This window comes from Protopterus annectens, chromosome 12.part0 (genome assembly GCF_019279795.1).
Source record: "Protopterus annectens isolate FY-2018-M chromosome 12.part0, PAN1.0, whole genome shotgun sequence".
Classification (NCBI taxonomy): domain Eukaryota; kingdom Metazoa; phylum Chordata; order Ceratodontiformes; family Protopteridae; genus Protopterus; species Protopterus annectens.
The window spans coordinates 1,268,518,260-1,268,531,241 of NC_056746.1; the positions used below are offsets into that span (position 1 = coordinate 1,268,518,260).

At 42.5% G+C, this 12,982-nt stretch overlaps 1 protein-coding gene across 1 annotated transcript in view; it reads left to right on the forward strand.

Moving 5' to 3' along the window:
* LOC122817119 (repressor of RNA polymerase III transcription MAF1 homolog) overlaps positions 1 to 12,982 on the forward strand; it is a 240,084-nt gene that overhangs the window by 88,623 nt on the left and 138,479 nt on the right. The window contains exons 3-4 of the mRNA XM_044090304.1: positions 255 to 423; positions 2,089 to 2,210. Of these exons, the coding sequence (XP_043946239.1) occupies positions 255 to 423; positions 2,089 to 2,210 (291 nt within the window). The remainder of the gene's footprint in view (positions 1 to 254; positions 424 to 2,088; positions 2,211 to 12,982) is intronic.

The window sequence follows — 12,982 nt, forward strand, 5'->3', positions numbered from 1 at the left end:
AATGTCCCTTAAGTGTCAGTAACCCAAAGTGTAGAGAACAGAATATATTTTTTAGGAGACTACATTTTAATGTTTGGTACTGTTGGGACAAAGCCTGGAGATGCATCTTTGTTATGGGCTGCAGTGACCTGTTTTATTTGCAGATGTGAAACCGTGTCTAAATGACAGACTTTTAAGTATTGATTGAGTTTGGAGAAAAGCAGAACGAGTAAGATCTTGGTTCTTCTGTTTTATTCTGTGAATTTTGCCCATAGGCTGAGTCGGAGTCAGAGTGGAGATGAGAGTGAAGGCCTACTGTCAGACAAATGCAGCCGCAAAACTCTCTTTTACCTGATTGCAACCCTTAATGCTTCTTTCCGTCCAGATTATGATTTCAGCCGTGCAAAGAGCCATGAGTTTAGCAAGGAACCAAGTCTGAACTGGGTAGGTAATTCACTGGAGTATTCTAAAACATGCTCAAATGTATGTAAAAGAAATTAGAGTTCCGCTTGTCTCCTGTTTCTAGGCTTTGTTGAATACATTTCTGGTGTACATGGCTACAAAAGTGAGAGGCTGCATGCATTCCCTACCCCTTTCCACTGCCTGGTACGTAGTGTATGAGCATTGTGATTTTCAGTGCCGTAATCCTACCATAGAATTCTGTCTAAGCTGTCACACCTAAACCTGGAGTTCTGGTAAAAGAATTCCGCACTGTCGTGTGAGGAGTTTGTGTTTGATGCAGTATGCCAGCCTTGGCAGTGTTTGGCTTTTTTTTTTACACTCCTAAAAAACATTCTTGTTGTTTATGCTGTCATGTTCATTCTGTGTTTTGGACTTGGTGCTGTCAAAGTCTGTGATTAAACTGAAGGCAACCCTGCTGGCATGTTAATGTGATGTTGGGAAAATCGCAGACTGGAGTGTATGTTTCTTCTTGGAAACTAATCAGCATCCTTTTTTTATAGACTGCCAGGCTGTAGAGCTTACTTTATGGTAGTAGTAGGCTAGGACAAAGGTTTTGTTTAACCTGAGTTACTTAATGAAGTACTCTACGTCTGCTTCAGGGCATGTGACTCCAGGTTTTGAGGGGAATGAGCTCATGTAGGTTATAAGGCAGCACAGTGTGCATTTCTCATTGGCCTTTTCACCTTGTTGATTAAAAGTGGTGGTTTACATCTCTTATTTAATTTGAAAATGGTGTCGAATAACTCTGGCAAACTGTATTGATCACTTGCTGTTAAGCTGTGCTAGGCTTTTGTAATACTGATGAGCAGTTTGCTAATATATTTGTTTCAGATTTGTTAATTTTGGTATAGAAGATGTATTGCATTAGTTTGATGCATGTTAATGTGTAGTCAGAAATTAGTTTGTCTTCTCTGTGACTTCTGGTGTACTTATCGCCTGCCCTGACAACTGACCACAGGCATTGTGCATGGCACGGTTCTTTACATGCTACCGCTTCTAGTCCAGTCTTTACTAATCTGGCACCACAGGAATTCCTGTGAAGCCCCCCAACACACACACGCACACGCACGCACACACACACACACGCGACAGTGGGAATGTCAGGTCTTGCAGCTTGAAAGTAGGAGTTCATTGTGACTTCTTACAGTGGCAAGGAACTACATTCTGGGTGTCATGTCAGTGAGAAATTGTAGTAGTTGGATCAGAGGTGGTGTTGAGATCACACTTTTGTCAGCAGGGTTCACCTACAGGATATGTTGCTAGCTCTGCAGTGTGTCCCTGTTTCCCTTTCCCATCTGTGTAAGCGAATGACTGATGTGCCTATGTAGAAGTAAACCTTATCTGTCATTGATGAGAGTGTTCTGATCATGTTTGTAGAGTGATTTTCTAGGTCTGTATTACTGTGGTACAGCCATTTAGTTCATCTGTTTGTATTGGACATAGATGTTTGTTTTTATTACATTTATTAATTGCTAAATCTGTGATCGGCTTTCCACTGTGACATTGCTAGCCATAGGATAAGCATGTGCCAACCAGTGTTGCCACTACCTATGCCTGTGATACTTAGCAGCTGTTCTAGACTGCTATTTCTCTGTGAAGCATACACGATGCATTTGTCAAGTATTCTTACATTGGCTTTCTTTGCAGGTCATGAATGCAGTAAACAGTAGCCTCTTCTCTGCTGCTGGTGAAGAATTTAATGAGCTGAAACCCAAGCTATGGCAGGCTATCGATGCTGAGATTTGTCTCTCTGAATGCGACATTTACAGGTTAAAGCTAATTTTTCTTGCTTGATAGTATGCAATTTATTGTTCAGCAGATATAGCAGTGGGTGGCAAATATACAGGTTATAGCATTTTGATGCAAAAAGTTGTTTAAATTCACTTTGTTTAAAGTGATGGCAATTTCTTTTGATTAGTTTTAGCTTTTATTATACGACTAGCTCTAATTTTTACGTTAATCTGTTGTGTAATTGACTGAAATTTGAAACTGATGAAGAGCAAATGTGTATTTTTTGTTCAGTGACATACATTTTAGTAAATATTTTTATGTAAACTTGCATCCAGATTCATATAATTTGGTATTGTTGCAGTGAAATGCCTTCTGGAGCAAAAATGGTTTGGCAGAAATACCTGAAATGTTAGGTGTCACATTTGTGGCATGCTTGTAGAGGAAGAATATATGTTATGTTTTACAAATAGCTTCTGTTTTTCCCAAATAACATTTTCATCCCGAAGTTAAAATGTTTATTTCTACACAATATATATTTGCTGATAATCATACAGAAGTGGAAAAAAATTGCACCAGACAAATATAGTGTGGGAGAAAGCATTGTGATTTACTGGATTTGACAAGTGCTGCATTGAAAGACTAACAGCTGCTGTAATTCAGTATTTTGGATTTGTTGTAACATGGAGTTGATAAAGTAAGTTTGAGGTGAGTCAGTATTACTAGCTATTGCTACCCAAAGTGTTGCTAGAAGGCTCTTTCAAAAAGTTTACAGCAAAAGGGAACAGATCTAAAGATCCAATGTTGTCTGCTCCGTCCATATTCAACCTGTGGGACTTGGGATCCGACACTGGCTGATTTTAAAGCCTTTAAGCGTGACTTAATTCCATCTGCCTTACCCACAAGTCCCTGCTCCTCAACCAGCTCTCCAGGTCTAGTTTGCCAGCATTCATGGTCTGCAGCTTGGTCTTTGGCTCCATCCTTTTTCCAGGTTTCTCTGTTGAATTTTTGGCTAGGAGTGGTGAGATTTTCCTTTCCTTTACCCCTTTTATTATAGTGCTAGATTTGTGTGCATTTTTGAACCCCTTTTATTATAGTGCTAGATTTGTGTGTTTTTGAACCCCTTTTATTATAGTGCTAGATTTGTGTCCGTTTTTGATGAGTAATTAGGTTGTGTGTTGTAGTTTTATGCTAAGGTTCAGTTGGGTGGCCATTTCTCTCTATCCCTTCCTGCCCTTTTTCCCTATGAAGAGAGTTTTTAGTATGTGTGTTGTGTTTTTTGGTTTTGGGACATAGACAAGGGGTTTAAGAAATGTATCTCCTATGGGCACAAGCTGCTCTTTCAAGATGCTCACCTTAAATGTGTCTGTTGCTTGGGCTGTGAGCACTTAGGCTGTGGGTGTTCTATTTGTGACCGCTTCGGCTCTTGAGCCTTTAACGAGTGCAAGGCTAAGCTCATACAAGGGTCTTTTACATTGTAGCTCCTTGGTTAGTTTTAAGGCCCTTTCCCAAGACTGGGTCTGAGCAGCCTAGGGAGTGAGACCCTGGGCACTCCCATCGGGAATACGAGGTTGTCCTCTGCTTCCATCCCTTGGATGGCTCCCTTGGGTTCCCTGGATCCAAAGTTCACCCAGCTTTCGGCCTCCCCGGATTCCTCAGCACTGGCTTCAGCATCTTGGAGCCGAACGCCTTCGGCAACAAAAACCTCAAAGAAGGCTTCACTGATTCCAAGCATTCCCAGTCTGTTTCTGATTAAAGGGGCACCTTTGGGTAGGGTAGCTTCCCCCTTTTTCCACGGATGCTCCTCCTCTCTTACCGGAGTCCTTTCCTTCTCCACTTTGGTTTGTCTGTCCAGTCATCCATGAGTAAACAGCATCAAGCAATCCAGAACCAGAGCAGCGGCTGCTGTCCTTTTTGTGGGTATAGATGCAATTAGGCCTCGTATCCTCAGGTTCGAGACAAACTCCACGCCCCTTGGCCCCGTCTTTTGGATTTCCTCCCTCAGATTACAGGTCTTCGGGGCTGGTGGAGTTTCCACCCTCTGGATTGGATCCAGCAGCCTGCCACTCTTCATATTGATTATACTCCTTGGTAGCTTCGATCCTGACCTGCTCAGGGCTGGTAGCTCCTCAGAGCAGTGATGTCAAAACTGGGTTTCTGTGCAGGGGTCGACTATACCGGTCTGTGTTAGTCACTTCCCCTTGGTGATTCGGTCTTGGATAGCTCAACTCTAGTCTCAACATTAAGTCTGGACACTGTATCTACAGGTTCGTGGTGGTCTTCGATGCCTTCGGGTTTTGGGACCCTCTGATCCAGGGGGCTTGCTTTGGCCTTTGATGTTGTATAGAGGATGTTGTCTGTCAGAGAGAAGGGTTGGATATATCCAGCCGGCACCCCCTCCCATAATCTCTCTCTGCTACTGACAAGTCATCAAGCTGCTCTTAGACAGTCTGCGTCAATGGGCCTCCAGTCTTCCCCTTGGAGGGGTTACCCCATTCTTCCCCTTCTGTTATGTCAGAGTGGGAGGTTTTGGGAAAGAGAGTGCAATAGGAAGTACTTGGACTCTCTCTGGAAGAATCCCTCGCCAAGGATACTGACCTCTAGGATGAAAAGGGTTCCTCAAGGCCCAGTGTGATGCCTGTTTTGGCATTTGTTGGAGCTAGAGTGGAGGTTGGACCACTGAAACCCCCCCCCCTCTGTGGAGGAGTCGGTCTTCCTGGATGCCCTTTGTGTATACCCGACCACATCCTGGTTGGTGCCCCTTTGGATGCTGTTAGACATAGTAGAACCAATACCGCAGAAAACAGACTAAGTTCATGCACCCCTAAGGACAGGCTGCATTGGAGCAAGTGTACAGCCATCGATGCCATTGTAGTGGCAGGAGTCTTCAAAAAAAGAGATTTTGGAAGAGAGCTCTTTGATCCACACTCCGAACAGGGAGTCTCTGGTATTTGATTTTTTAGGAATGTGGTCTTATGCCTTATCCACCTTTACTTTGAGGGTGCTTCATTAGTTATCTCACGTGATGAGGCTTCAGCGAGCGCTAGTCTCCAAGGTGTCAAGTACCCACAGGACACAGCAGTCTCTGGACACCCAGAAGAAGCTGGAGATTCTCTCTTGTCCACCCTGACTTCCATCACTAACCCTTTGAGACTCCTCTTGAACACGGCTGATGCAGTGTCCAGAATGGCAGGCTCCGGAATTGCGTTGCAAGACCAAACCTGGATACAATTCTGCAGTTTCATGGACTGCTTCAAACTATCCTTTATTAATGCTCCTTTTGATGGGTCTTTCTTGTTTGAACTCAAGGTTAAGGACAGGACGGGGAGCGAAAATGATGGGAAGACACTGTCCACCATGAGAGTTCACTTTTCCACCCTGAAGTGATCCTTTTCTAGGAATCAGAAAGGTAGTAAGTGTCTCCTCTTCATGAGGTCTGTTTTCTTCCCAGGATGCTCCCTCAGTGTGTTCCTTCCAAGGGTGGGTTGGGATCATAATGGACTCCGCTCCAGGGGCAGAGGTGGTCTGCAAAATTGGGGCTTCCATGGGGCTTTTTCTGATGGGCCCTTTCAGTCATCCTGAAGTCTTACCTCACTGCTTGCCTCTGGAGGCAGTTGGGTCCTTTAGCTCTCTACCATAAAGCTTGGGAGGCCATCACCTCATATGCGTGGGAGTTTAGTCCTATCCAAAGTGTGTGTTATCCCCTTTTATAGAAGTTCCCAAAGATATCCCAAAAATGTCCCCCAGATGTTTCACCCCATCAGAGACTTCCCACAGTGGCAGAAATCCAGAAGCTGCTGGCAAACCAAGTAATCTAAGAGAGCCTCCCATATCAGACAATATCTGGGGTCTATTCCAAATTCATTTTAGTACCAAAGAAGATAAGAGACCTCAGACCTATTTTAGACTCTAGCATGCTGAACCAGTTCATCAGGAAGACAGAATTCTGGGTGCTCATGGTGCAGTCCATATTGCCTCTTCTGAGGAAGAATGATTGGCTGTACTTGATGGACCTCAAGGACGCCTGCCATAACATAGAAGACAGATCAGCATTCTTGGAAGTTCCTTCACCTCCATCTGGGAGACCATCTTTTTCAGGTCATGGCCCTGCCATTTGGTCTAATCACAGCCTCCTGGGTGTTTACCCATGTGCATGGCAGTGGTCACAGCCTGGCTCCAGCTGCAGAGTTTTCAGTTTTTTTCCGTACCTGGACAGTTGGCTCCTCACCACCCAGATGAAGGCCTCCTTGATATCGGACACGGATTCCTTGCTCCAGCTTTGTGAAATTTTAGGCATCACAGTAAATTATCCCAAATCGAGCCTTCGGCCTGTGCAAGTCTTGGAGATGAAGGGTGTAGTTTGGACACAGTCCATCAGATCGTCAGGCTCCCATCCTCCGGAGTTCTCAGTCTTCAAGTGCATGCAATTTTCAAACCTCCAGCTCATGCTCTTCTAAAGCTTTTGGGTCATATGGCAGCATGAATATGGCTAGTCATTCTGGCTGGGTATCCTATGAGGGCACTGCAGTAGACAGTGTTCCATAAAGTGGTTACTCCTTACCCACCCTTTACATTTCCCAAAACAGCTTGAGTGTGTCACAAGCAGATTCAGTGGTGGTTAGTCTCTATTAGTAATACAGGGAAGACCTATTGTAATCATTCTCCTTTGGCCATGGTTACCACGGATGCCTTCCTTCTGGGATGAGGGTCACTTTGAAGGGAGGACTGTTTAAGGTTCCTGGTCTTCCGCAGAGGCTCTGCTCACAGTCACGTCAGTGTTTTGGAGATGAGATTGGTCCTCCTAGCATTGCAGGCTTTTCGAGACATTCTCCCCAGGTGTGTGATTGTGGTTCAGATGGAAAACATGTCATAGTCTGGAACCACAACAAATGGGAGAGTGCTCTCTTACCCCCTTTGTTGAGAGGCCATGAGGAACTGGCAACGGCCGATCTGCTTTCAATGGTTTCTGCTAGCAGCTCCTACCCTGGGGAAGTCCAACAATCTGGCCAGTAGTCTCAGCATGAGCATTCTGTTGCCCCCTTAGTGCTCCCTAAATCCGGTAGTGGCAGCTTGGATTTTTCAGTGCTGGGGCACTCCATGTTGCAACCTGTTTGTGTTACCATCTAACACCGAAATGCGACGGCTTTTATGCCCTTAGTCCACCTCTGGGACAGGCAGCCAGGGATACTCCTGACATTTAAATGACTTTAAATGCCCTCCCTTATAGTGAGATGTTAAGAATACACAGACTTTGTAATAAATCTGAAGTCTTTAATAAAGAGATAGAATCTATGGTACGTTCTTTTGAAGGTAGAGGTTATAATAAAGAGATTTTGGAACAGAGTTATAGTAGACTGTTTTGTGGTTACAAGAACAGGGGTCATATATACCCTGTTTCACATAGCTCCGATGCTAGTTTGAATAACTATGTATGTGACATAAAGGATCCTATATATTTTGTAACCACCTATGGATTATTTACGGAGGTGTTTGTTAAAATTGTTAGACAATTTTGGAACTATTTATGTTCCTTAAGTAATGTACAACATTGGTTGAAGCTTAATTTAAAATTTTCATATCGCAGGGGCAGAAGTATTAAAGATTTTTTGGTTAAGAGTAAATTTAAGCCACCCCCTCTTGTGTTATACAAAGGTCCCACTAGAACAGGGACTTTTAATTGTGAGAAATGCAAGGCCTGTAAATTTATTGTACCTTCTTTTGACTCAATTAATAATATAAAATTTACTACAAAAAATGTTTTTAATTGTAACACTATAGGTGTTATTTATTGTTTACAATGTCCATGTAAAAAGTTTTATATTGGGGAGACGAAAAGAGTATTTAAGTTAAGACTTCTTGAACACATCAGAGATATAAATAATTGTAATGAAGACAGTCCTGTAGCTTTACATTTTGCACAGTTTCATGGGGGCATAAGTAATCATCTTAAAGCAACTGTTTTAGAACAAGTTTGTTTACCTGAAAATTATAAGGTAGATGTGAAGTCTGTTTTAATAAAGAAAGAAGCAATGTATATTTTAAAATTTAAAACAATGTTTCCATATGGATTAAATGAAGAGTTTAATTGGAAAGCATTGCTTAATTGATTGCTGCTGCTGAATGGTTAATTGATTATTGTGATGGTGTATATATTTGGTTGTATTTTATACTCCTGACATTTGCTTGGCCTCTGAGTCTCCTTTACACTTATCCCCCAGTTCCCCTTATAGTGAAGTTTCTTCAGAAAGTTGCCCTTTGCAGAGCTTCCTTTATCTTCATTACCCCCTTTTTGGCCTCGCCAGGTATGGTATTCCCTTCTTGTGGCCTCTTCTGAAACGCTCCCCAGTCCTTGGGTGTTGGATATCATGCCTGGTCTTCTCTCATCCGACCATATTGGATCCCACCTAATCTTCATTCCCTCAAGTTGACTGAATAGTTCCTCCAGTTTGTTTGATGGCTAGGAATCCCAAGCTGCTGAAGGTGGTGGTCACATATTGTCATCCTCTGAAATAATTTACTAGGAAGGTGGACACCAGTAAGTGGAAGAGATTTGTTTTATGGTTAGAGGTTTGAGGACTTGATCCTGTCCAGCCCCCTTGGAGTCGGTTTTAGATTTTCTAGCTGAGCTGCTCTGTTCAGGCTCCAACTTTCTGACTGTCAAGGTTCAGTTAGCAGCGATTTCAAATGATGATGTGGGCGTACATATGTCCTTGGCTTCTCTCAAGATTTGCAAAGTCTTTTTAAATGTGCTTTTTCTTCTTTGACCTCCAGTATGGGATCTGGTGTCTCCCTGGGATCTGGCCTTTGTTTTTCAGGTCTTGAGTGGTCTTCTCTTTGAACCTTCAGCCTCCTTTGATCTTTGTTCTGAAGCTTTTGCTGTGGAAAACTTTTTTGTTTTTGGTGGTGATTACCTCGACTAAAAGGATTTCAGAATTGCAAACACTTGATTCTTTTCCACCTTTAGTTTTTCATACGGAGAAGAGTGTCTCTTCACACAAACCCTTCCTTTTTACCCAAGATAGCTTCAGAGAATAACTTTTGCAGTTCCATTCATCTTCCGAATTTCTTACACAATTTTCCATCATAGGTGAATGAATACCTTCCACATTGTGTGGATGCGCATAGACATCTGGTTTTTTTTTTTTTTTTTTTTTTTTTTTTTTATTATATATTATCTTGACAGTACCCAATCCTTTAGAAAATCGAACCAGTTGGCTGTGTTCACCTATGTTTAAACTAACTTTATCCAAGTGGTTGTTACATTGTACTGTGTTTGCATATTCAGTAAGAGGCAGGTTTCTCTCACAAAAGCTTAGAAGCTGTTCAACTAGAGCTGTAGTTACTTCTACAGCTTTTCTTTGCAGAGTACCTGTGGGTGATGTTCTGTGCAGCTGCTACTTGGTTGGGCCATCATATTTTTGTGTTGAATTATAAGATGGACATTCAGTCCATGTTCAGGGCTTCTTTTAGTTTTACTGTATTGCAGAATAGCCTTCCTTAGTTCCTACCTAGGAATTGTCATGGCTGGGGACTCTGTCCCACAGGTTGAGTACAGACGAAGCAGACAACATCGGATACGAAAGTTATGTACTCGCCATAATGATAGAGCCGTGTTGTTTGTCTCCATCTCGTTTAACCTTCCCGCCATCCTTCCTCTTGATTTTCTTGCTGATTTGGCGAGTCTCCCCTTTGTGAAGGCTGGACAACAGGGGCACTTCTTTCTGCTCACCTAGAGTCTTGCATGTTCCCAGAGTGTTTCCTGCAGGAAATGGGGATTAATTGGATAGGTTGTATCATTCTACTAATACTCAGGGAGGGTGCAAACTTGATGTGGGCAGTTGATAGAGGAGAGGGTAGTTATGGGTAAAAGAGGCAGAGCCAAGGCAAGCTAAAAGGCTTTAGACTCTACTGGCGTTGGATCCGAGTCGGATCTGAAGTCCCACAAGTTGAACCAGACTGAGCCAGGTGACATGGATCTATTGTTATGATCTGCACATAACTTTTGTTTTTAGGCTAGAAGTTGTAGTTCTTGTGTTCCCTTGTTCTGTAGTGTAACTTCTGAAAGGGTACCATGGTACTTGAAAAAGCCTTTTACGTGAAGTTGAGAGGGGTTTGTCTCTGTATTTGTTACTTGGCAGTAGTTGCTGAAACTGGATGCATCACAGCTCTGTTTGGTAAAGTTAGGTAGGTTTAAAAAATGTTTAATGACTATAATTTTTATACCCTAACAGAAAACTAAAACCTCCCTAAAGTCTATCAAAAATGAATTGAAATTTTGAGACAATTCTGTGCTACTTTTAAAATTTAAAACTTTGGTTTTTAATACTTTTATCCTAGATTTCAACTCTGTTTTGATTTTATGACCCTGTCTCATGCAGGAGCAATATACTTTTTTACATTCTGCCTAGAAGGTAGTTTTGTAGAGCAAGAGTCCAGTATTCTCTCAAGGGGTTATTAGTTGCTATGAAAATTGGTAGTCGTCACACTTGTGAGATACTCTGAACAAATGGCTGTTACAGATTTTGTGTCACCTGAAAAATTGCCAGTGTTGCTGGATCTGTGGTGCTGAGGATGAAGCCCTGACTGGAGTTCTGGTGTCTCAGGTTTGACAAGTGAGCCCAAGTGCTACAAGGAGCCACCTTTGGGGCTGGGATGGCATTGAGCAGCCAAGAATCTGCTCGCCCATTCCAGTGGAAGGGAAGAATTCAAGCTGGCATTGACACCTGTTGGAGGCCAGGTGTTAGAGGATTAGCCTGAAGAATGAGGTAGCACACAGTACATGGTAACTTCCCACCTTCTAATGGATGATGACTGTGATCACTGTGTTTGCTTACCATTCCCAGGTATTTGATGCCAGTAAAAAAAAAAAAAAAAGGGGGGGGGGAAGAGTACTGAATGAGCTAATAGGAGATGGGGAAGGCAAAAGCCATGGGATGAGATGGGGGGGAAAGACACAATTAAAAACACAAGTGTTTTGAGGATCCATTTGCCATATTAAATACAGGACCAGCTTTTTGCTGACTTTGAGATGATTATTTTCTGGATTGCCAGTGCTGCACACTGGTATATTGGGCATCCACCACATCATCCTGCTCTGCATTGGGCAGTTTACAGTGAAAGGATGGGGTACTGCCAGTGTTGTTTATACACATGTATATGTGGTGATTACAAAAGAGGGGGTGGTTATACAAAGCTGTCGGAGAAATGCTGACTTCGTTATTTCTGACACTGGGATACTGGTAGATTTGGGTACTTGGAGGCATCACAAATTCAGAAGTGGATACTTCACAGTTCGGCACCCCTAATAAAACGTTTGCACACCTCTGTTAAAATGCCAGGTTTTTGTGATATAAAAAATGAGACCACAGTAAATCATTTCAAAACTTTTCCCACCTTTAATGTGACCTATAACTTGTGCAATTCAATTGAAAAATCTCTTGGGGGGGGGGGGTATAAAAAATAAAAACTTACAATATGCTGGTTGCATAAGTGTGCACACCCTTAAACTAATAGTTTGTTGAAGCACCTTTTGATTTAATTACAGCATTCAGTCTTCTTGGGTGCACACTTGCCATCAATTAGAGAGAGAATGATTAATCCCAAATAAAGTTTAGTTGTCCTAGTAGGATTTTCCTGACCTTTACTCAGTTGCGTGCTACAGCAAAAGCCATGGTTCACAGAGAGCTTAAAAAGCATCAAAGGGCTCTCATTGTTGAAAGGTATCCGTCAGGAGAAGGGTGAAAAATAATTTTCACAGCATTAGATATATCATGGAACACAGTGAAGACGGTCAACAAAAAGTAGAGAAAATATTGGACAACAGTGATATTGCAAAGAACTGGACGTCCCTCTAAAATTGATGACAAGACAACAAAAGGGTCAGGGAGGCTGCCAAGAGACCTACAGCAACACTGAAGGAGCTGCAGGAATTTCTGTCAAGTACTGATTGTGTACTACATGTGATGGTCTCCCATATTCTCCATGTGTCTGGACTATGGGGTAGGGTTGCAAGATGGAAGCCTTTTCTTACACAGAAAAACATGCAGGCCTTGCTAAAATTTGCAAAACAGTACATAAAGTCTCCGAGAAGCATGTGGGAAAATGTGTTATGGTCTGATGAGACCAAGGTTGAACTTTTTGGCCACAATTCCCAAAGGTATGTTTGGCGCAAAACCACTTCCCATTACCAAAACAACAACATCCCCAAGGTGAAGCATAGTGGTGGCAGTATCATGCTTTGTAGTAGCTTTTCTTCAGCTGGAACTGGGGCTTTAGTCAAGGTGGGGAACTGGGGCTTTAGTCAAGGTGGTGGGAATTCTGAACCGTTCCAAATGCCAGTCACTTTTGGCCCACAACCTTCAGACGTCTGCTAAGCTGAAGATGAAGAGGAATTTGACTTTTCAACACAGTGACCCCAAGCATACATCCAAATCCACAATAGAATGGCTTCATCAGAAGAAAATTAAAGTTTTGGAAAGGCCCAGCCAGAGCCCAGACCTAAATCCAATAGAAAATCTGTGGGATGACCTGAAGAGGGCTGTGCCCAAGAGATGCCCTCACAATCTGACAGATTTGGAGTGTTTTTGCAAGGAAGAGAGGGCAAATATTGCTAAGTCAAGGTGTGCCATGCTGATACTCCTACCCAAGAAGACTGAATGCTGTAATTAAGTCAAACGGTGCTTCAACAAAGTATTAGTTTAAATGTGTGCACACACAACAAAGTATTAGTTTGAGTTTGCACACTTTTGCAACCAGCGTATTGTACGTTTTTTTTTTTTTATATTTTTTCCCCTAACAGATTTGTTGTTCAATT